The following is a 22,076-nucleotide window of genomic DNA, read 5'->3' on the forward strand; positions in this document are numbered from 1 at the left end:
TCTTCATGCCATGCAAAGGCAGCTGGTTTCCTGTTAATGACCTGAGCCCCTGGGTTGGGGACAGACCCCTCCAGCATGGCACTTGTTAGCTGGTGGTCTCTGGAATATTGATGAGGCAGGAGGGAAACTTGTTTTGCTTCAACTTCAGCCACGGAGGAGGGCTGGAGGCTTGTTCTGCTGGAAGCTGGAACGCAACGCTTCCTGCCACGCAGACTTCAGCATCTCACATGTGATGCACAGGGGGGTGTGAAGGTTTCCAATATTCTCATTCCTCCTACCTCACTTAAGGGCAAAGAAATACCCTTCCCACTTGGTAGTCTCAGCTGTACTGAAAGCTCGAATTCCACTTGCAAGGGTTTTCTAATACCAGACAAATGCATATCCAATCCAAGCTGATGGCAACAGCCTCCACTCTCCACTGGCAGTGTAGATGTTGGTTTGTGCTTACTACAAAATGATTCACATGGTAGTACATCTGCCTCCTTTCTAATAATTTATACACTGTTCTAGACCGTCCTGAGGCCCAAGTTATTGCTTACTCAACAGAAATATAAATATTTTAAGTCTCTTGTCACATACAAGAGGCAACTCTCATTTTAAATTAATGCACTGCATAGGGGGCTAAGAACCCACTCATTTGTTCCAAAGGGCTACCAAGAGGATTGTCTGCAGGTACATGGTTATAAATGATTCAACAGATCATTTTTTGTTTATCTGTTATACAAAATAACAAAGCAAGCAAACTATCCAGGGAGTGTTCCTCAAACACTGATGAACAGATGAAAACCCCTTTAAATTATGGGGAGGGGGGGGCAATATCCTGTGTGCTCTTTGTGCTGATACCAGTGAAATTCTGCGTCAACAGAGGTGGGGTTTCCAGCCACTGTGCTTCCTCTTGGACCTGGTATAAAGGTGCACAGTGCACACTCAGCTCCTCGCTGCCATCTCTATCTGTGCTACTTTACCTGCTTCAGTCCAGAAGACAAAGAGCACAAATGGCATTCTCCACCCGCAGCATCCAGTGGGGTATGAGCAGCCATCTCCAGTCCTCGGCACCCAGTGTCAGTAGTCTGACCTCCAGGAAAGTGTCCATCCAGAAGATCCAGGCACCCAGTGTCTACGGGGGAGCTGGGGGCTATGGCACCCGCATATCGACCAGCATCAGCTCTGGCCAAGGCCTCGGAGGGAGCTCCCAGCTCAGCATCACTGGTAGCGATGTGCTGCTCGCTGGCAATGAAAAATCAACTATGCAAAACCTGAACGATCGTTTGGCTGCGTACCTGGAGAGGGTGCGCTCGCTGGAGAAGTCAAACTCCCTGATCGAGATGCAGATCAAGGAGTGGTATGAGAAGAACACCAAAAGCGCAGGGCAGGACTACAGCTCCTACTTCAAAACAATTGAAGAACTCCGAAATAAGGTAATAATTAGTATATAATAAAGAGATCGTAGAGCCCTCTATAAATATAGGAATTGCAATTATCAGTGAGAGAGAGAATAATCTGCTGTAGAAAATGTACTTTTCCAAACTGTAACTGGCCCAGCTGAGGAAAAAAAAAGTTCAATTTTGAGCATCTACAAATTAGTGACAGATTTTACGTCACTTGTAATACCAGATATATGCTTGCAGTGGTAAGTAATCTCATACCTGAAAAATCTTTGACTCAAAATTAACTAGTTCTATGATATTTGCCTAGGTGGCTTTAATTAGAGAAAGTACTAATGGTAATCTATGTATTTAAATATAGTTTAGTAACAGTCTATTCCAAAGTTGGTGTTTAGAAAAGAAGGACAAATGCTCAGAAAAAAATTAAAGATCACTACTTAAAATAGTAAATTACCACCGGCAACAATGAAATATTCCCAGCAATCAGCTGACATATTTGTCAAATCATGTTTCCAGAATTTCCTTCAATCTTTCCTCTGTTATTTTTTATCAGTTCTACTTCCCAGCATTTTAAAGCAGATTCCTTCAGAGAGCAGTTCATCCCAACTATTCAATACTGTTATGTTGTGACAGGACAATTTCCCTTTTGAACATCCCTAACTCCTTTCATGCACTTCAGACAGAACTTAGTTTTAAACCCAGCTAACAAACAGCTGAAATGAAGCAGGATGAAGCCCATTTACAGTATTCATTCACAGGAAAGGATTGAATGTGGCTTTCTTGAGTGCAAACTTTCATTGCTTGTCCACCATTCCCTTTAGATTTCTGCTGCCCAGATGGAAAATGCCGGGCTTGTCCTGCAGATCGACAATGCCAAGCTGGCTGCTGATGACTTTAGGCTCAAGTAAGTTCCATGATTTTGTATCTATTCTCTTTCATGCTCCTCTTATTTAGGAAAGCTTCCACTTATTGGAATCTGTGCCAAGAAGTGAACATTTTTCAATTTCAGTTTAATGAAAATTTCACAATGATGGTCGTAATTACTGATTCTAACATTTACACCAAACTGTTGCATTCCAATGATGACAAAAGGCACCTTATTGGACAGGTTTGAGAATGAACACCTGCTCAAGCAGAGTGTGGAGAGCGACATCACCGGACTGCTCCGTGTCCGTGACGACCTGACTCTGACGAAATCTGACCTGGAGTCCCAGATTGAGAATATAACTGAGGAACTCGTTTTCCTTAGGAAGAACCATGAGGAGGTGAGAGCAGCTGAGCACTGCCAGGGAGAGGGGTTCTGAGTGGCAAACACAAACAGCCTCGCTAGGAAGCACTTCTGTCCTTCCTGGAAGCAGCATAACTATGTGTGGCATTAAGGGACATCTAAGCTGTCAGGGGTCAAAGGCTGAACATTCCTCCATTCCAGAAATGAATGAGGGAAGGTTTTCTCTAAGAATAATATTTAGTTTAGGAATTGCTACCCCAAAAAGTACACAAATGGGAGCCATGACTTCTGCCCTCATTCCATGGGTCTGGTTGGGAGGAAATAATTCTTATAATACATTTATCTATGATATAGCATTTATTGCTATAAAGTAAGTAAACTGTTCTAAGATGAGGTACACTAAACAGTATTTACAAGGTGATTAAGTTGTCCTGCCCCGAGGTACTATTAAGGATTAGTCCTGTGTGTGTAGATGTTGAGTTTGTGTCCAATGCCCAGGAGTGACAGCTCCCTGCAGCTGATGCTAACACAGTCCCCATGCTGCAGGACCGTGACAGGCTGCGCAAAGAGGCGAGTGGCTCCGTGAACGTGGCGGTAGATGCTGCTCCCGGCATTGATCTCGCAGCTATTATGGAAAACATGAGAAAGCAATATGAAGAAATGGCAGAAAAGAACCGCCAAGAAGCCAAAGAACATTTTGAAAAGCAGGTAAAGTCAACTGCTTAAATATCAGCAAGAGCCTCGGTCATGCCTGGCTGCAGTTCACAGTCCCTCCATTCCTCATTCCAGACAGCAGAACTGAACCAGGAAGTTGCCCTCAATGTTGAACTGCTGGGGGTCCAAAGGAAAGAGGTCATGGAACGGAGGCAGCTCTTCCAGAGCCTGGAGCTGGAATTACAGTCCCTGCTGACCATGGTAAATAACAAAAAGCAAAATAAGGACTATGGATAGCAGAGAGTTACACAGATAAATAGAGGAATGAGGGGCTTTACAATCAAAATGTTATTTTAACAGAAAAATGTATCTTCTGAATGACATGTCTCTGTTCTTCCCATGGACTATAGAAAGAGACCCAGGAAGTCTCTGTGGCTGAAACAGAAGCACGGTACAGTTATCAACTCGCCCAGATACAGGGAGCAATTTCCAGTCTGGAGGCTCAGCTGAGGCAGCTCCGAGCTGACATGGAGGCTCAGAACAATGAGTACAGCACCCTGCTGGATATCAAGACTCGCTTGGAGATGGAGATTGCCACGTACCGCCAGCTGCTGGAGGGAGAGGAAAGCAGGTGAGCATACACATGGCTTTGCATGTTGGTTTGGGTTTTGTGTCAAATCTGCCTCTCTCCAACTGCTTTGGGGTGGGCAAGTCTGTTGCCCAGTTCTGAGCCAGAGAATCAGAGCAGGCTGCCGTTCAGGCTGGGCTGCTGAAGCTGCTGTGGAATTTTGAGGTGGGCTCTCCCAGCCTACAGACTGTCACTCTGTGAGCTGGGGAGTTGGGCAGATGTTCACATGCCAGGAACACCAGTAATGCAGTTTTGGATCAACTTGTCCGTGTGGGTTAAGCAGAGAGTGGAACTTCCCCCCAGATTCTACCTGTTCAGCTGTTCTGGCTCAGGAACTAGATCGGGTGTACCTGAGTAGGATGAAGTCCTGGCATTGCAGAGATGAGTCTGCAGATTAACTGCAGCTACAGCTTATGCTTAGCAAGTTTCACTTTAACTGAGAGAACTCATTCTACTGAGTTATCTCCTGGTTAAATGTCTTGATGAAAGGGGATTAGCTGTCCTGATCAAACACACAGGAAATGCACAAGGATGTTTCTTCAATACATGAGTTGCCATATATTTACATTTTCTAATTTATAATTTGAACAGGAATTTAGAACCAATGACATCAATACTAGAGCTTGAAAAAGGTATGTCCCACCAACTTCTTTCTGTTTTGATGGTTGCCTGTTGAAATGTTATGGAATGATTAGCCTGATGTAAAACAACAGCTTCAGAGCAAATAATCATCCAGTGGGATCTCACATCAAGAAAGCAATCAACTGTATGGTTACCCTATAGGGACTATAAAACCTGGGTTTATAGATACAATTCTGGTGCCCAGTGTAAATCCACAGACCCACCTTACCCATTCTGTGATTCTGTGAGTCCTCACACAGCCAAGAGAACAACAGAGAGTTACTGAATTCCCCTCTGGAGAACTGCAGAAGGATTTGTTTCTCCCTACTGGCGGCACAGGGAGACTGAGGCTCCCGCATTACATACCCAGTTTCATAGCAAAAATTTCCAATTTGGTGTAAGTCTATCCCAAGGCTTTAGGTCTACAAGTCTGTGCTAAACTGAAGCAAAGCTATCAAGATTGGTAGAGAGTTATTGAACCCAGTGTCCACTACAGTCTATGGGCAACATACTCAATCTCCAAAAGAGGAGAAGCCACACCCTGCACACTGCAAAAGTTTACCTCAAGTACCTGTGGGTTGAAGATGCTTTTTGCTATTTCCTCATCAACTGCTACTACTGCAGCAGCATTATTTTGTTGATGTACATTGCATTTAATTAATTCTCTTTTCAATTTCCTTAACAGAATCAAGTAAACTTAAGAAGATCAAGACAATAGTTGAGGAGGTGGTTGATGGCAAGGTTGTCTCCTCTGAGGTCAGAGAGTTTGAAGAGAAGTTGTAAATGGCACCAGCGGAGGAGACACCTCTGAGTTTCCTGGAGCTGATGCCAAAACTAAAAGATTTATAAAGAATCTGATCTAATTCACCCCAAACCTAAAGGGTTGAAAAATGCCAAATTATCAAATCTTAAACAATTGTTGTTGTTGTTATTGTGGGGGAGCATTAATAAAAATCTGTAAGTTACAACATAAAAGACTTTGGGTCTACTTACATAGTGACTAAGTACCTTGATGAAAGAAAATCAAGTCAGCCTGGTATAAATGTATAATTGCTTCCAACAGAGATAAAAATGGAAGTATTAGGTTTTTAAAATACATTAAGACATCAATTCATCCCATCTTTTCTGAATGTGAACTCCCACTCAAACACAAAGCAGCTTCACTTCATTAAAACCTGATTTTAATAAGACGTATCAATTTGCTTTTCATAATAAATTAACATGAAAAAATAAATTGAAGAAGCCTATTGGATACCTTTCATGCTCTGTGAATGATTATGTCACCAGGGACTATAGCAAGCCAAGATATTTTATCAATAAGAATATATTTGAAATGATCTCTCTCAAAACTTTCTGTGCAAATAGTGTTCCCTGTCCCATAGGGAGGCCCCTGTGCCACACCTGGATCCTCAGTCCCAGGAGTTTACATTTTCCTCTTGAGAACATAAACACACAAAGCTCTTCCCTAAGAAATCTCACCTGTCCAGAGCTATTTACTGTACCTAAACAGCTGCCAAAGAACTAATCCTCTGCTTTCACTGCCCCGAGTCACTGAGACCAGGCTATCAGCTCATTTCCACAGAAATGCTTTACTTAGACCTTTGATCTTCCGCTCCTTTCTGCCCCAAAAGCACCCCATGCTCCTGGGTGTGGATAAATCAAAAATTAACACATTTCAGTTGACAAATCCAATCATATAATTAAGCCAAGACAAAGGAAAAACAATTTTCCATTTATCAAAATAACTTCAAAGAAAAATACACTGGTTTGGAAGGGCTTCCATGCCCAAACCTGCACCCAGAGGTGCTACATTTGATCTTTAAATTTGTATTATAAAAAGCGCCAAATACAGAAGTCGGAATTCATATTTTGAGGTAACAGCAAACTATTTAGCAGACACAATGGTCAGTTCTCAGCTCTGAAGTACAAACTGTTACATGCTATAGACTATATGCTATAGGCTATACACATATTACTCTAAGGTATTTCAATGATGAAAGGGTTAGGGTATAAACCCAATTCCAAATCCTACTGGGTATAAGTATATTTATGTTTTGATATTAATGATCACCCTGCAGCTCACTGAACATCCATGTGTCCTTGGACACCTGATGGTCCCTTTTTTTACTTCCTATCAAGCATCCAGGAGCACTAATCCAGCAGAGGCTCCTGCCAGTAAGAGCATTATGAAAAGAAAGACATTCCTCCCACACACACTGGGAAACAGGGATCAAAGGGATCACTCTTAGCAAACTCCTGTAATAACAGCCCCAAACCCAGGAAGCACTGAATCTGCAATGACAAAACAATTATTTAGGAGGGATTTAAATGTGAAAAGAACTTTTTGTGCTCCATTGCACATGGCAGAACACAATCGTGATGTCTCAGCTCCACTCCACCCATTTCCCCTCATACAAATACCTGGAGGGCACCAGATTTCCACTCCCATTGGCAATTTCGGTTGGCACGTATCATTTCGGTTGGTCAGAACATACTAAACTGACATTTCCTCCAAACAGAAGGGAGAGAGAGAGAGTGAAAGCACTCCCCAGGAGGTGGGGACTCTTCCTGAAACACCCACTGCTGTCCCTTTATAAAGCTGACCCTGCTCTCACTCTGCACTGCTCTGTCTTGTATCCTCCACGGGGCAGATCCAGGCACCTCGAGCACCATGGCCTTTTCCATGCGCACAAGTGGCGGGTCCCGGCAATTCTCCTCTCGGAGCGGGTTTGGAGGGGGATCTCTGAGGATGTCCAGTTCTGGTGGTGGAGGAGGCTTTGGTGGCAGTGGGCTTGGGCTTGGTGGGGGGTCTGGCGGGGGGTTTGGTGCAGTTTCTCTGTTGGGTTCAGGCTCTGGCTTCGGTGGGGGCTTTGGGGGCAGCTCAGGTCCAGGATTTGGGAGCAGCTTAAGCAGTGGCTTTGGTGGAAGCTTTGGAGGTGGTTTGGGTGGTAGCTACGGAAGTGGCTTAGGCAGTGGTTTTGGGGGAGGTTTGGGAAGTGGTTTCGGCAGCAGTTCAGGTGCTGCTTTTGGAAGTGGCTTTGGTGGTGGCTCGGGGACTGGTTTTGGAGGTGGGCTTGGTGCTGCTGGTGCTGGCGATGGTGGCATTCTTTCTGGCTCAAAAAAAGAGACCATGCAGAACCTCAATGACCGTCTGGCTGCGTATCTGGACAAAGTGAGATCTCTGGAGGATGCCAACACCGAGCTGGAGCGCAAAATCCGTGAGTGGTATGAGAAAAGTGGCCCTGGCACTGGCACCCCTGGATCTGGGAATGACTACAGTAAATTCTATCCACTCATTGAAGATCTTCGAAACAAGGTAGCAAAGCAATGTATTTAATGGATCTTTATATTTGTAACTCACTTAATAGTATGAATGAAAATGACAAATTTCTTTCGGAAACCAAGAGCACATTTATCCTTTGGTACTGACGCTTGGAGTCACCTTTGTCACCTTGCACTGGTGACATGTGCTGAATTTTTCCTGTACATTAAAGCAGCTCTGTAGCTGTGTCACACAGTGATTTGTCTAATCTGAATGAAGGAAAAGGCAGTGTCGGAATGCAGTTCTACAAACCCTTGTAGAACACAAAGTTTAAAGCCATTACAAAACCATGAAGCCTTTGGGCCGTAACAATATTCTCTGAACACTGTATTCTAGATCATCAATGCAACCATCGACAATGCGAGGATCATTCTGCAGGTTGATAATGCCAGACTCGCTGCTGATGACTTCAGACTGAAGTAGGGATATCTTAATGCTACAAAAACTCTTACCAATATCATAAGGAAAAAATTCTTTTGTATTAACAGCTCTTTCCTTGTAGAATACTTGTAAGACAATTACTAAACAATGTTATAATAATTTTGTGTATTAAGTTTTCATATTAAAACTAAAATAAAATACATTAATAGTTTGCATTTCACCTCACTGGACATGTAAGAAATAATATTTATCCCTTTATGCACAGATATGAGAATGAAGTGGCTCTTCGGCAGAGTGTGGAGGCCGACATCAATGGTCTGCGCAGAGTCCTGGATGAGCTGACCATAACCAGGGCAGATCTGGAGATGCAGATTGAAAGCCTGAATGAAGAACTGGCTTATCTCAAGAAGAATCATGAAGAGGTTATTTTTTTCCTTTGTGAATTCATAACAAGACACATGAAATAGCAAAACATCAAATTACTCCCTTATTTAACCCAGTGGGAGTTCTTAGATTTCATTATTGGTTTTGTTTGCTGTTATTTTTTGAGATTTCTAAGTGAAAGAGTGCAAGAAACAAGCTACAGATCCTTGTTGAAACAGAATTTATATCACATATATTTCTTTACATATATTTTGGTAGAACTATTTTGCCATTTGTTAACAGAACCTTCTCTTTATTTTCAATCTCTCCAGGAGCTTCAGGGCATCCAAAGCAGTGAATTTGGCCAAGTCAGCGTGGAAATGGACGCTGCTCCAGGGACTGACCTGACCAAGCTTCTGAATGACATGAGGGGACAGTACGAAGTCATTGCTGAGCAAAACCGTAAAGAGGCCGAGGCGTGGTTCAATGAAAAAGTAACAACCAGAGAGAGCAAACTCAGCAAAATGCATGGGAAAATTAGTTCTATACTTGGAACAGTAAAATTACACCCCATTCTTCCTTGTCATTTCAGAGCGGGGAGCTGAAAAGGGAAATCTCCACCCATACTGAGCAGCTCCAGTCGGGAAAGAGCGAGATCACGGATCTAAAACGGACTCTCCAGAGCTTGGAAATAGAGCTGCAGTCACAGCTTGCCATGGTACGTTCTAGGGAAGCTGCTGACTGCTCAGGGCCAATTCGGCAACTTCAAAAGTCTTTTTAGACTTTATCCTATTCCATAGAATTGAGAATTTGCATTTATTTCCAATTAAATCCTATATTCTATTAGTTCCTAAATAGCAGTAATATATCTAACTGGATTGCAGAGAGCATGTCACAAAGCAGATGAGTTTTTACATCACATTTAGGGAAGGCACAAAGGACAGTTTTCAAACTGGTGTTTTCAAAAAGAAAATAAAACCTTCTAAGTAATGCAGCTGTACTCACTCCCTTAAACTACTTCAGTTGGTTTTGTTTTTGTAAAGAGGTTTTTTCTTTAACCAAATATTATTAAATATCCTTACACAGAAAAAATCCTTGGAAGACACTTTAGCAGAAACGGAAGGTGGTTACTGCGCTCAGCTGTCACAAATCCAAATGCAGATTGGGAACCTGGAGTCCCAGCTTTTCCAGGTCAGGGCTGACATGGAGCGCCAGAACGCAGAGTACCAACAGCTCCTAGACATCAAGACTCGTCTGGAAATGGAGATTGAAACCTACCGGCGCCTGCTGGATGGCGAGTTTGTGTAAGGGACTATTGACACAAAATATCTCCTTGGGTTTCTTTTCTGTAGCAAAATCCTTTCCAGGAAAAAAAGATGTAAAATAAGTGGAACGTTCTCCAAACGACAGTAAGGCACATACAGTGATCTGAAATATCACTGTGACTGAGGAGAGTGAGCTATTCTGCTCAGTATTTAAATAATCTATCAATGTCACCATGAAAAGGGAATTTATCCCAATCCTATCGAACATCCTGCAATAGTGCATGTCTCCGATTCCCTTTTAGGAGCGCTGGACAGGCAGTTACATTTGAAAGCTCACCCCTGACAGGGTCCAAATCTCAAACACAATCACTGGATTCTTCTCAGGGTAGGTTTGATTTTTTTTTTTTTTTTTTTTTTTTTTAATTTTGATTGAACAAAATTTTGTTTCTAAAGTCATTCTTATAAATCAAATAATTCATGTTATCCTGTTTAACTACATCATAGAGCTCATTATAATCAGAAGCCAATTTGAAAGAAAAGGAGGCACCTGGTCATGTGCTGCTTTGGGTTATCATTTTTAACACACTGATAAATATTTTTTGTTTTGTTCATGATGTTTAGATCCAACCAAAACTAGAAAGATCAAGACAATTGTTGAAGAAGTAGTAGACGGAAAAGTTGTTGCATCCCACGTTAAGGAAGTTGAAGAGAAGATATGAGGCACAATCTGATGTGGCAAAGGATCCTTTTGCTCCAAGCCAAAATGGATAAATAATTTTATTCTTTTGTATGAAGTGATAAAACGTTTGGCTTTGTACTAAGAATCTTTTGATAAGACAAAGTTGGCACTTTCATTCCTTGCAGATATGCAATATATTTCCTGCTTCACTCTATCAGCGTTACTTGTATGATTTCCACGGTGTTCTTTAAAAATATCATCAAATCTCTGTTCAATAACCAGAAATATGAAGCACACATTTAATCAGATTTGGCTTTTTATAATCTTTAGTAATCAATAGATAAAATAAATTTGCTGCTCTAACCTCATTTTCCAGTTTTCATCATTAATAAAAAGGACTCAACAAGCTTTAAGGTATTAATGTCTCTTCACTCTCCATGACCCCCCACTTGTGTGGTGAGCCAGCAACGAAATATGAACATTGAAAGCAGCTAGAATTCAAAATTCCATAAATCTTAGGAAATATGCAATTGCTTATACCTACCTACCTTTAGCCTTCAGGGATCTCATAGCCAGGTGTTCCGTTTACACCTGAAAAAAAAAGATATTAAAAGAAAGCATTAGTTTATACCATCCCAGGTGCAATACCTTGTGTTTGATGGATTCCTAATGGTTTTCTTACGTAACTGTTCTCATCCCATCAGTGACAAACACTGCCAGTATTTTGGGTTTAGAACTACATAGAACAAGGACAATTGAGACACTTGTAGAAAAGAGAGTGGACAACAAAACCTTTCCATCTCAGTCCAGGTCAACTGGAAGACAGTCAGCTAAGGAAAATAAAATCCAAACACAGGATCCTTTCACATGTGCCAGCAGACACAGCCAAGAATAGGAAAGCCTTTTCACAGCAGGAGACTTTTAAGTGGTACAATACTTTGGCTTCCAAAAAGATGCATGTTTTGTAAAAGTTTTCTGCCTTTTTTATCATTTCATTGATGTATATTTTCATTTAGAGTCTAAAATGCCTTTCTCTCTTTGGCAATTTTAAATTTTTATTGGAATCAGACATTTTTTTACTGCATATCTGATATTGTGCACTACTGAAAAAAATGAATAAGCAAGAGGCAAAATGAAATAGGTAAGAGCTGTTCTTAGCAGACAAAATCATCGGGATCACAGTGCTCCAGTGAGCCAGGAAATGAAGAAGCACAGCACAGCAGACAGCCTGTGCTGGACCTACCTGGGAGCTGTCAGGAAAGGGGTAAGAACCCCACACACATTGCATGTTGTGTGTATTGAACACACCAACACCTGGCACAGGTACTGAAACACAGTCAGAGAGCCTTTTTCTGACAGCAGTGATGTGTCTGAAGTGTACATGCACCAGAACTTTGCCCTCTGCAAAAGAGGAGCCAAAGCCCTTACCACAAGCTGCACCAGTACTGTGCACCCTTAGTGCTGGTTCCTCTCCCTCCTTGTGTGTTTCTGCCCATAAACCCACCACTGTGTTGGGTGAGAGGATGCCCAGCTAGTTTCTGAAACAGGACAGTCCTCAACACTGGGTCAGGTCAGACACCCGAGGCTTCATCTCACTGAGTCTCAAACACCTTCAGGGATGGAAATTCTGTGACATCCCTAACAATGGTGGAGGCACCTGCCAGCGGCACTGCCAACAATCCAGGCATGCTGCTAGGAGACTCTGCCCTTCCATGTCCTCCTGCCAGCGCACTTCATGCTGGGCAGCTGCAACTTTATCCTTTGCTTTCTCTCTCTTACCCTCACATTTCCGAGGTTATAAAACCCCACAGTTACAGTGGGACAAAAACATTAAGACACTGATATATTCATTTCGGCACATAATTTAGGAATAGCTATTTTAGTGCTATGCTTTGCTGCATTAACCTGCTGCCAGGACGGGCTGACAGGCTCTGAGCCCCCCGCGCTCCCCGAAATGGGCCGCTGCCGCTTTAACGGCCCCGCGGCCGCAGCCCCGCGCCGCCGGCAGCGGAGCCGGGAGCCGGGGAGGATGGGAGGAGGAGGAGGAGGATGGAGCCGGCTCGGCTCCGCCGAGAGATCAGGGCAAAGTATGAATCGCTCATCACCCGAAATCAGATAAAGACCGTCAGCTCAGCAAGGACGCAGGTAATGCCTCCTCACAGCCACACACCTTGCAGAGTACGGAGCCATTCCCTGGCCGTACAGTTCCTCCCGCAGCCTCTATGAGGTACAGTAATTTCTTTCAATGCAGCAGATTTTCGGGGAAGGGATGTGGATTTTACCGCAGTAAGATGTGAACTAGAAGAATCGGAAATAGATTTTGTTAAGGGTATGGATTCACGCTGAATGAATGCTGTGTAGTTCATCAGGATGCTTTTCTGTCCCTGCAGCCGGGCTATTGCTGGGATTTAAGGGATGATGACATAGGCTGTAACATGGTAACCTCTAGCTCCATGTAGTTTCTCAGAGGAAAAAAGAATCCTGAAGAGAATCCTTTTATATACAGCAATCTTTGACATTTTTAGCCCTCTAGTAAAGAAAACTGTACCTTTGCAGCAACTATTTTCTATTGCTCACAGTAAAAACTATGTTCTGCTCTTCAGCAAATATCAATTGTTCTCTCATACAGTTTGATTAAATGTTACCAACACACAATGCTGCTGTTAGGGATTTACATACAAGCAGCTCTAAACCCAACTGAAATCAAATGGCAAAACAATTTTGAGCCATCAAATGTAAAGAAATTCAGGGGGAAATCAGGTATTGTCACCTTGTACTCAGGTATTGGAAGAATCCCAGAGGTTTGTTTTAAGGACAGGCCAGACGCTGCTGCAGCCTGGCTGATCCACCAGCAGTGCCAGACACACAGCAGCTGCACACCCATCAGGGAAGCCAAGTTTATCTTTGTGTTGGCACAAAGCAGCCAATGCACACTGGTTTGATCCTGTCACACAAATTCTGCAGCACCCAGGCAAGAAAGGAGAAGCAAAGAACATTGGGGGTTCACTTGTGGATGAGCCAAATCTAGATTCTTCACAAAAATGGTGGCCTGGTAAAGTTGCAATAGATCAGTATGTACAGGGGAACAAACCCCTTATTTTCCTTAGTTCATAAGAACTGAATTAAAGAGATTCTTTCTTAGAGTCGATGTCATCATAAGAACCTGCATAAAGCAGTAAAACATGTGAATGAGCAGGTGCTGTTTCAAGGGCTTATGGCATCTTCACCACTTGCAGGGAAACTCAGAAACCAAAAAGAAAAATAACTTCCATAAGCCAAACAATCATTCTGGAAGTTACATGCAGGAATATACTATTGAAATCAAAGATAAGTCTAAATCTAAAATGACCCCACACGTCATCAGGATTGGTTTTTAAAAACTATTTTTAATAGGATAAAAGGAAAAAGAAAATCCTGAACTCAAAAATACATTAAAATCAAAGCACTTTATTCAAACTTGGAAGCTTGAACCATCTGCACCTCCTCTAAGCCCATTTGCTCCAGATGTGAGTAAGGTGTCAGTACAACTGGGTAATTTGTATGAGAATACCTCTAAGGCAAAGGTGCCAGGGATAGAGATATGCCCAACCACTTCCCTACAAACGCAGTGGGATAAGGGCTTTCCCTCTACACAGTACAGAAGATACTAACTCCTCACTGTGAGCTTATACACATTTACACAACTCTAACAAAAATTCCAACTAGGTATTTTTATCTGCTGGTTTATTATCATAATTTGAATATTTTTAATATTGTTATCTTTTGTATGTCCCCTCTAGTTAGAAGAAGGTACAAGTAAAAGAATGGACAAAGATGCAGAAGCACTAAAGGCAGCCAGAGCAGAACTGTGCGAAGCCCGACGGCAGTGGCACCACATGCAGATCGAAATCGAGTCTCTCCATGCTGTGGTAAGAGCCAGAAATGAAATTTGAAATCTCACAGAAAAAAGAAGTATTGTCCTTGATGTAAACTATCCCCCAGTCAATTTCTGTGACAGTCACAGCCACCATACAGCAGAAACCCATCACAGGAACACTCAGCTTTGGGGGGCTCCAGCTCCTCACAGAGCCTTCACTCACACACACTGACCCAGCAAATGTTCTGGTGCAGGATCTGCCACTCCAGACACACATGGTGTCCCATTTTCACACCTCCCAAACATATACTTGCATTATACTCCCCCACCAAGCTCCTGGTCATTCTGCCTTACCAATTCACAGCATGTTTATGATTTTTTTTTACTGTATAGACCAAATTTATCAATTCATTCATGATAAAATGTCAGCAGTTTGCTCAATTCACCAGTACAGAAAAGCTCCAAGAGCACACAGGCACTTCATATAGCACTGAGCTGGACATTGTTTAACTTAAAATCAGAGATCTGTAAACTCAAGGCAGTGGATTGCTGTGCAAGACATGGCTCCACTTTCATCTGATCTTAAATTACCAGATTTTATTGGAAAATTTCTCAGCCAAAGTATTACCTTGAAAGCTTTACTCCTGTTCTTAAAGAATAATCTTAAAAGAACTGATGTAAAAATACACAGTTTGTTAATGAAACCATGTACGTGTATAACATCTTTACACACAAACTTTCCAAATTTAAAATATTACTTATATTTCACAGGAAAAGGGTTTGGAACGTTCGTTGCGTGCCACGGAGCAGCAGTACCACATGCAGCTACAAAATCTGGAAGGTGAGATTGAATGCTTGGAGAAAGAGTTATCAGAAGTGAGAAGGGGAATTGAGAAACAGCTTCGAGAGCATGAAATTCTCCTGAACACGAGGATGAAGCTGGAGGAGGAGATAGCAACATATCGCAGTCTGCTGGAGCAAGAAGAGAGCAGGTACTCGCTGCTTAGAGAAAAAGATCTCAAATTTGTCTTCCATTTCTGAAGGTGTCAAATAATCAGAATTGTAAATACATGAACTAATCATTAAAAAATTACAGTATAAAACCTTAGAAAAGGTTTCATTGTAAGGTAGCTTCACTGACTGCAGAGTTTCTGGCACTCAGTGTCTCACACACATTGCAGAAAGCAGCACAGTCACTGCAGGCTCACTTGAGGCACTGCAGGTCACTAGGCCCCTCAGGACCAGGCATACAAGGCCGGTCCACGCACGTGAAGTGCCGGGCAGGGAGTTCATGCCTCAGACCAGGACAGATCACTGCAGGAAATTGCACAGGTATTGTCAATAACTTCTTCCAGTTCTGGGCTCAGAATGAGAAATCCCAACAAACAGTTACCACAATCAAACAGAATTTCTCGTGATTCTCACATTTTTAAATTTTTCACAGCTGTTCATAGGACAAGCTTGAAGTTAAAGTAATTCAATATTATTAGATGTCTTTAATAATTTTTATTTTTACAGGTTCCGTTGCTCAATACCTGCCCAGAAGGATGACAAAAAGCCCAGCACTAGCAAAATCACCTTTATGCTGCCTTCAGGTGAGTTTCAGACACCTTCTCCTTAAGGGATTTTGGCCCTAACTGTTCACAACTAGTGACAAACTCCTGAATATTAAAAAAGGACCTTTTCCAGTGTACCTCCAGGTCCTGTGTACTGCCCTTGCCCTTCTGCATGCTCAGTGTATACCTGCATATTCTTTTACAGAGAGTGTAAAGAAGCATGAACCAAAGAAGGTGGAACTGATGACAAAACAAGCAATCCTAGATGGAAATATCATGAAGAAAAGTGCTGAAGCTCATGGCACTGTACAGTAAGATAAACAGGAATTTCACAAAATAATAATTGGAAGTAAAGGGTGGAGGTTACATTTCAGTAGCTTTGAATTTTCCGTTATTTGGTATCTATTATCTCGTGCCCACATAGCCCAGGAGCTTCAGAACCACAGTGAGAGCTCCTGAAGGTGCACTGAATGGCAGTATTTAACAATACATTACATTTAAAAGTTCTTTTTACTAGCATTGGCTTCATAAGCAAACAATACCATGCTGGTGCTTCTGATTTGTAATTTCTACTTCTGTTAAGAATGAAACTATGAATAATTCATCTCGCTAAGGCTGAAAGCAAAGAGCCAGACCACATTTGGGAAGTCCCCCTGGGGCATATTTATGCACATAAATTCAGGCTCAGCTGCTCCAACTTGCTCCTTGGAAACTCCTAAGTTTCCCCAAACAGGGGAGGGAGAGCCTGGCTCCCAAGTAGGCATGTGAAAGTCTGTTAGGATGTATTATTTACCTGAAATCACTTTAATAGCATTGGATTGCCTCATTTTAATTTTTTTGTTTCCTGCTGCTCTTTAGGCTTTTTTGTAGACTAATTTAATGTTACCTTTAAACACACTGTAGTGGGCCATTCCTAACACTGAACCATCATCAGCTGCTGAAGAAATGAATGCCATTATAAGGTCCACCAGACATACCCCACAGCTGAAGTTTATTTTTGTGCATGATCTTCGCTCATCACACAGTCACTCAGATCTGCACAGGGCTACTTTGCCAGGTGCAGTTTACTCAGCTGGGTGAGGCCTCAGAGCCTGACTTTCAGATCTGAATTCTGACACACACATAGAGAATTGAATCAACAGGATTTGGGTGCCTCAATATTCCTGGATCAACTGGCTTTTCAATTCTCCCTATTTTACTTTTGCCCTTTTTTCTCTTTAATGTAATATAGCTCCACATTCTGAGGTTTGAGTCTAAACTAGATTTTCTCCTCCCTATTCAGAAGGTTTTCAGATGCAGGAATTCTGTCCTGCCCACTACAGTACTGAGGTTTCTTGCAAAACTTTTGAGCTTGGATTCCAAACTTTCTCCTTGGAAACAAACTGCCTAATGTGTTTGGAGCAGTGGTTTTGTATCCATGTCTACCTAAAAGTACAAAAACAAGAACATAATGAACCCTCACCCTTTATTTAGCTTCTCTGGAGGATGAAACTGTAAAAGAAAAGGAAACCTGATATCTCAGTACCATATAAAATAACTCGACACTTTATGATGACATTTCTCTCTCTGTTTTAAAAGCAGTCCTGAAGACAGATAACTAATATAGCCTAAAAAATTATAAATACATTTGCTTTATTGTTTCAGGACAGAAAAAGTGGATGAAGTCATTAAGGAGTGGGAAGGTTCTTTCTTTAAGGACAACCCTCGCTTAAGGAAAAAGTCTGTTTCCTTGCGTTTTGATCTCCACCTGGCAGCCACAGAGGAAGGGTGCTTGCACACGAAAAAGAAAACCCTCCCCGACATTGAAGTCAGGCTGGTGATGAGGAGATCCTGCAGCATCCCATCCATCAAACCTTAACCTCAGCCAATTCCCTCAAAGTGCATCTACAACGGGCTTTGGAAATAAACTGTAGATGGACTCCCACAGCTGCTGTCTGCTACAACCACAACATCTGACCAAGTACTTGGATCAATACAACAAAACCATACAAGTCCTTTAAAAGAAAGGGTGAAGGAGGTTCAGATTCCAAGAAACCCGACTTCTACTGGTTTTATACTCTGGGTGCAGCCCTTTCATTTTCTCATTGTTGTTTCGTAGAATTTCATTAAATATTACAAAAGTTAAACTAGAACTTTATAGTTTGGCATATTCTGCCTTTGTAAAAGAGAACTTGTTTCTCTTTCTGAAAATGAGAAACGCATATTTGCTTCTCTTAATTATTCGATATTCCATTCATATAATGACTGGTGAATCCTTGCAATAATTTGTATCAAACTGTCATACTTCTAGAAATGTATTTTAAAATAATACTTTCTAACAGCAAAAATTACATACAAAAATACTCTTAAAAGACATGAACTACTAATGAAGAGTTTTCTTTTAAAAGTGGTTAGTATTTTTAAATTCCTTTTTTTCAGGCAACAACTGAGCAAAAATGTCTTTCCTCTACATCCTTATACACCCATTTTAAAAGTGTTGTTACAATCCAGTAACATTTTAGCCATATTGTTCCCCTGATTTTGAAGCAGTAATTTCCCCTGAAAAATCAATCATTCCGTTATGTGTCCACACACACCTTTACTAAAGTCTCTTAGCCAAGGCAAATGAAATTACTCTCTAACTGTTCAAATGGGAGGAGTCAAACAACCATTTGAATGCTGATATTCCATTAATTTTGTTTATTATAACAATGTGCATTAAAATACCTTCAACAAATTCCTCTTCTGACAAACACTACAGGTAAGTGATGTTCTTGATCTAATATGTGTGACAAGTCACTATTACGCCAGGGTACAACTGCTACTACTCCAAATTAACCGGGCAAAATAAGGGCTACAAATTCAAAGTACAATTCAATCAGACCCCTTAAGTACCACCCCCCACTCCTACCCAAAGTAGCTGTGGGCAAACACAAACCCTAGCAGACAACCCTGCACCAGTACACAGAGGAACAGCCATCCTTCTTTAAAACCTTATGGGGCAAATTTCAAAGACTCAAAGGAGATTGTATGAAGACAAGGATGATTGTTTGTAAGGATTCTGAAGGGGGTGGATGTCACAGCTCCCACTGGAACACTGCGGGCTCAAAGCCTGGAAAACCCACGCACAGGATTTACTGGATTACAGCAGCATGTAAAGGATTGATTTCAGTGTCAGTATCTGCCTTATTACTTACGGCATGTGTACAAAACTGATACTACAGATTCTTTCAGAGTAAATTTATGCTTCTATCCTTTGTTCATGGTGAGAACAACGCATCGATATTGCCCCATCCTGTCTGTACTGTATCAAACTCGCTAATTATCCTTAACCTGAATCATGAGCTGATGTTGTTACCACTTGAGTACTTGGCATCCTGAATGTATCGGCCTGCTCCAGTATTTTCACTATGCAGCTTTTTTTTGTGCTTAGACTCTGTACATTTTACAATACTTGAATTTAAACTAAGTTTTAATTGCTTTAAGGCACTTTAAACAGGGATACGAATTTACCAAAGTAAATGATAGTACTAATATTAAAAAAAGTATTAAAATGGAGTTTGTCCGTGCATATTTTGTGTGTGTGTCAATGTCTTCTCTTTAAAAGGAAAGGAGTAAAACAGAAATGCAAAATAAAAGTTGCAGATAGGAAAATATGTAGCACTGTAAAAAGTGTTTTCTAAGATCTTCACAATTAGAAATACATTAATTCCCTCAGAATCTTTACCGTAACATGTGAGTGTCCTCCTGCTACAAAACTTACTCTTTTTTTCCTGGTAAATCCAGTCACCCTGGCTATTTTCTTCATGTGTGACTTCCTGTCACTGACTTCAGTAGCTTCTGCTACTCTAGGCCTGGTTCAAGTGGGCATTCTGGTTTCAACTAAGTTTTCACCCCTTTCAGTAAGTATCTATTTTTGCATTATTCATAAATTCCATCTCTTCAAATGTAAAGAACTCTCTTTTGTTCACAAACTAGTGAACAGGTGTCAGTGTGAACTCCACGTGGACATCAAAATAATAACATCTCACCCTCATTTTTAGGTCACTTTAAAGGTGAATTAAAAAAAAAAAAATTAACACTGAAGCTTAATACTATGGCAGAGAATTCTTCATTTCTCTGCTGCTAATTAAATCCAGACCAGCTGAGCCTCTGCCAACCAGCACCTGCAAACAGCTGATGTAAAAACGAGTTTCATTGTCTCAACCTACTTGCCAGTGAATGTCTGTCCTCATTCCAGAGCTTATGAAACTGCTGGTAATTAAAACAGTTGGGTAAGAATAAGCTTTTACATCCCCCCTGGTGAGCACGGTGCGGTATAAACAATTCCATTAAATCAATAAAACTACTTATATATTGTACAGGATATTAAAAAGTGTATGCTGGCAAAGCCTTTCACTATCACAAGATGGAATTGAGGCAAAGAGCACGGTAAATAAAAGCAGGGAATACATTGGTGGCTTTGAAAACATATAATGATTTAGAACTATTAGTATGGAGTGTGTGTTTCAGTAAACATACTTGAACACTATAATAAATAATTTTTTAAGATAAGTACATTTTAAATAATTAAAATTTTTAAATTAAAGTTAAATTTAAAATAATTAATAAATATTTCAAAATTTCTATTTTCAATTTAACATTAAATGCAGTTTACACTATCAACAAAACCATGTTACTAATAAACTAGAAGTGAATGTATGAAACTAGGAGGAAACCTGGTCAAAAACAGGGGAAAAAAACAGGTTATTTTTCACCTCTTATAAGTATTTTCTCACCTTTTCTTTACCATTTCCTGCCCAGTGAAGCTGGTGAACTAGTGTGACGTATTTTTGCTGGCTGAGGAAGCTTTTCAACTCTTGCTTTAATATAAAACTGAAGTCACAGATTATTCTGCTGCATGTCAACAAATGTCCATTGTGGGCACAGACAGCAGAGTCTAAGCAGATGAGGGCAGAGCTCTTCTCTCTTTATTTGCTCATAAAAGTAAGTTTATTTAAGCATGAACACAGACTGGGCCAGTGGAACTATAGGCATCAAGACCAACTTGCAGCAACTCATGTTGAGTTAGTTTTTCTTCTTTTCACCTTCTATCATCCTTTCGGGTTAGGCAGGTACCATCCCCCTTGGCTTTCCTTCAGATCCACCCAAATTCTCCCTCGTGAATGTCTAGAAATATATCTTATTGGCCACGTGAGAGCATTTCAATGCCAAACATTCAATTTCAACGTCAAACGTTCAACGTCCAACTTTCAAGTTTCACTGCCAAAGTTTTCATATTTAATTCAGTCACTTCGATAATTTTCAGTGTAAAAGGCTCTTAAAGCTGAATGGTGAGGTCTGGAACTCCTCATCCTCCTCATACCCTCAGAGCCACACGGTTCACCTTGTTTGATATTTGGGAGAGTTTTACCTGTGTGTGATACCTTTGCTGATTTCTGCAAGGAATTGTGGACAATTCCACTGCTCCCAAACTACTGGTTAATTTACAATCCTGTGTGATTCAGCAGCAGAGTGTTTTGAGTTGTCACGCTGATTTAGTTGACAATTATCATACATTATAGTATTTATTACCCGGGGTCCATCTCGCTGCCTCCTCAGCCGTCCCTAACGCCATCCCCCTTCGTCTGGCCTTCTCCCAAACACCGGCACCTTCCCGCTGCCCTCAGAGCTCGTCCTGCTCCACTCAACCACCTCTGGAAGCGCTGCCATCCTAAACCGCCATTTCGGCACCACACTGTGCAGAGACCAGGATCCCCCGGCACTGACGGACGGTTCACCTGACTCCATCGCTACCTTTACGGGATATTATTCGGGCTCGGACACGACCCCGCAGCGTTTTCCCGTCGCCTCACGGCAGCGCGGGGCCCAGAGCGCCTCAGGGACCGTGCGCCTCCCGTAAGGGGAAAAAGGCGCCAAAATCCCCTCAGGCGCCGCGCGCCGCCCGTGAGAGGAAAAAGGCGCCAAAATCCCCTCAGGGGCCGCGCGCCGCCCGCGAGGGGGAGGAGGTGCTAAAGCGCAGCGGGCACGAGGCGTCCACCGACCCCCCTGCGCCGCAGATTCGCCACCGGCAGCCACCACTCGGGGCACCGTGACCGCGGTGCCCGGCGCGGGGGAAGGGGACGAGCACGATGCTGGGCATTGCGGGTCTGGGGAGCC

At 41.9% G+C, this 22,076-nt stretch overlaps 2 protein-coding genes across 2 annotated transcripts; both read left to right on the plus strand.

Annotated features, from left to right (window-relative positions):
- Positions 1 to 995: 995 nt before the first annotated feature.
- On the plus strand, positions 996 to 10,566 carry LOC309582224 (uncharacterized protein; the record flags this gene model as incomplete). Its single annotated transcript, XM_082297262.1, has 16 exons — positions 996 to 1,418; positions 2,207 to 2,289; positions 2,494 to 2,650; positions 3,160 to 3,321; positions 3,403 to 3,528; positions 3,678 to 3,898; positions 4,487 to 4,527; positions 5,202 to 5,272; positions 7,116 to 7,832; positions 8,175 to 8,257; positions 8,485 to 8,641; positions 8,915 to 9,076; positions 9,175 to 9,300; positions 9,669 to 9,886; positions 10,150 to 10,232; positions 10,469 to 10,566. The coding sequence occupies 16 exons, from the start codon at positions 996 to 998 to the stop codon at positions 10,564 to 10,566; spliced, it is 2,928 nt and encodes a 975-aa protein (XP_082153388.1).
- Positions 10,567 to 12,575: 2,009 nt separating this feature from the next.
- KRT222 (keratin 222) lies at positions 12,576 to 17,796 on the plus strand (the record flags this gene model as incomplete). The annotated part of the gene is made up of 6 exons (XM_082297396.1): positions 12,576 to 12,671; positions 14,306 to 14,434; positions 15,154 to 15,374; positions 15,901 to 15,977; positions 16,144 to 16,249; positions 17,583 to 17,796. 6 exons carry the CDS (start codon positions 12,576 to 12,578, stop codon positions 17,794 to 17,796), a joined length of 843 nt encoding a protein of 280 aa, XP_082153522.1.
- Positions 17,797 to 22,076: the final 4,280 nt, after the last annotated feature.

Source organism: Coloeus monedula (genome assembly GCF_965178545.1).
Source record: "Coloeus monedula genome assembly, chromosome: 26".
NCBI classification, from domain to species: Eukaryota; Metazoa; Chordata; class Aves; order Passeriformes; family Corvidae; genus Coloeus; species Coloeus monedula.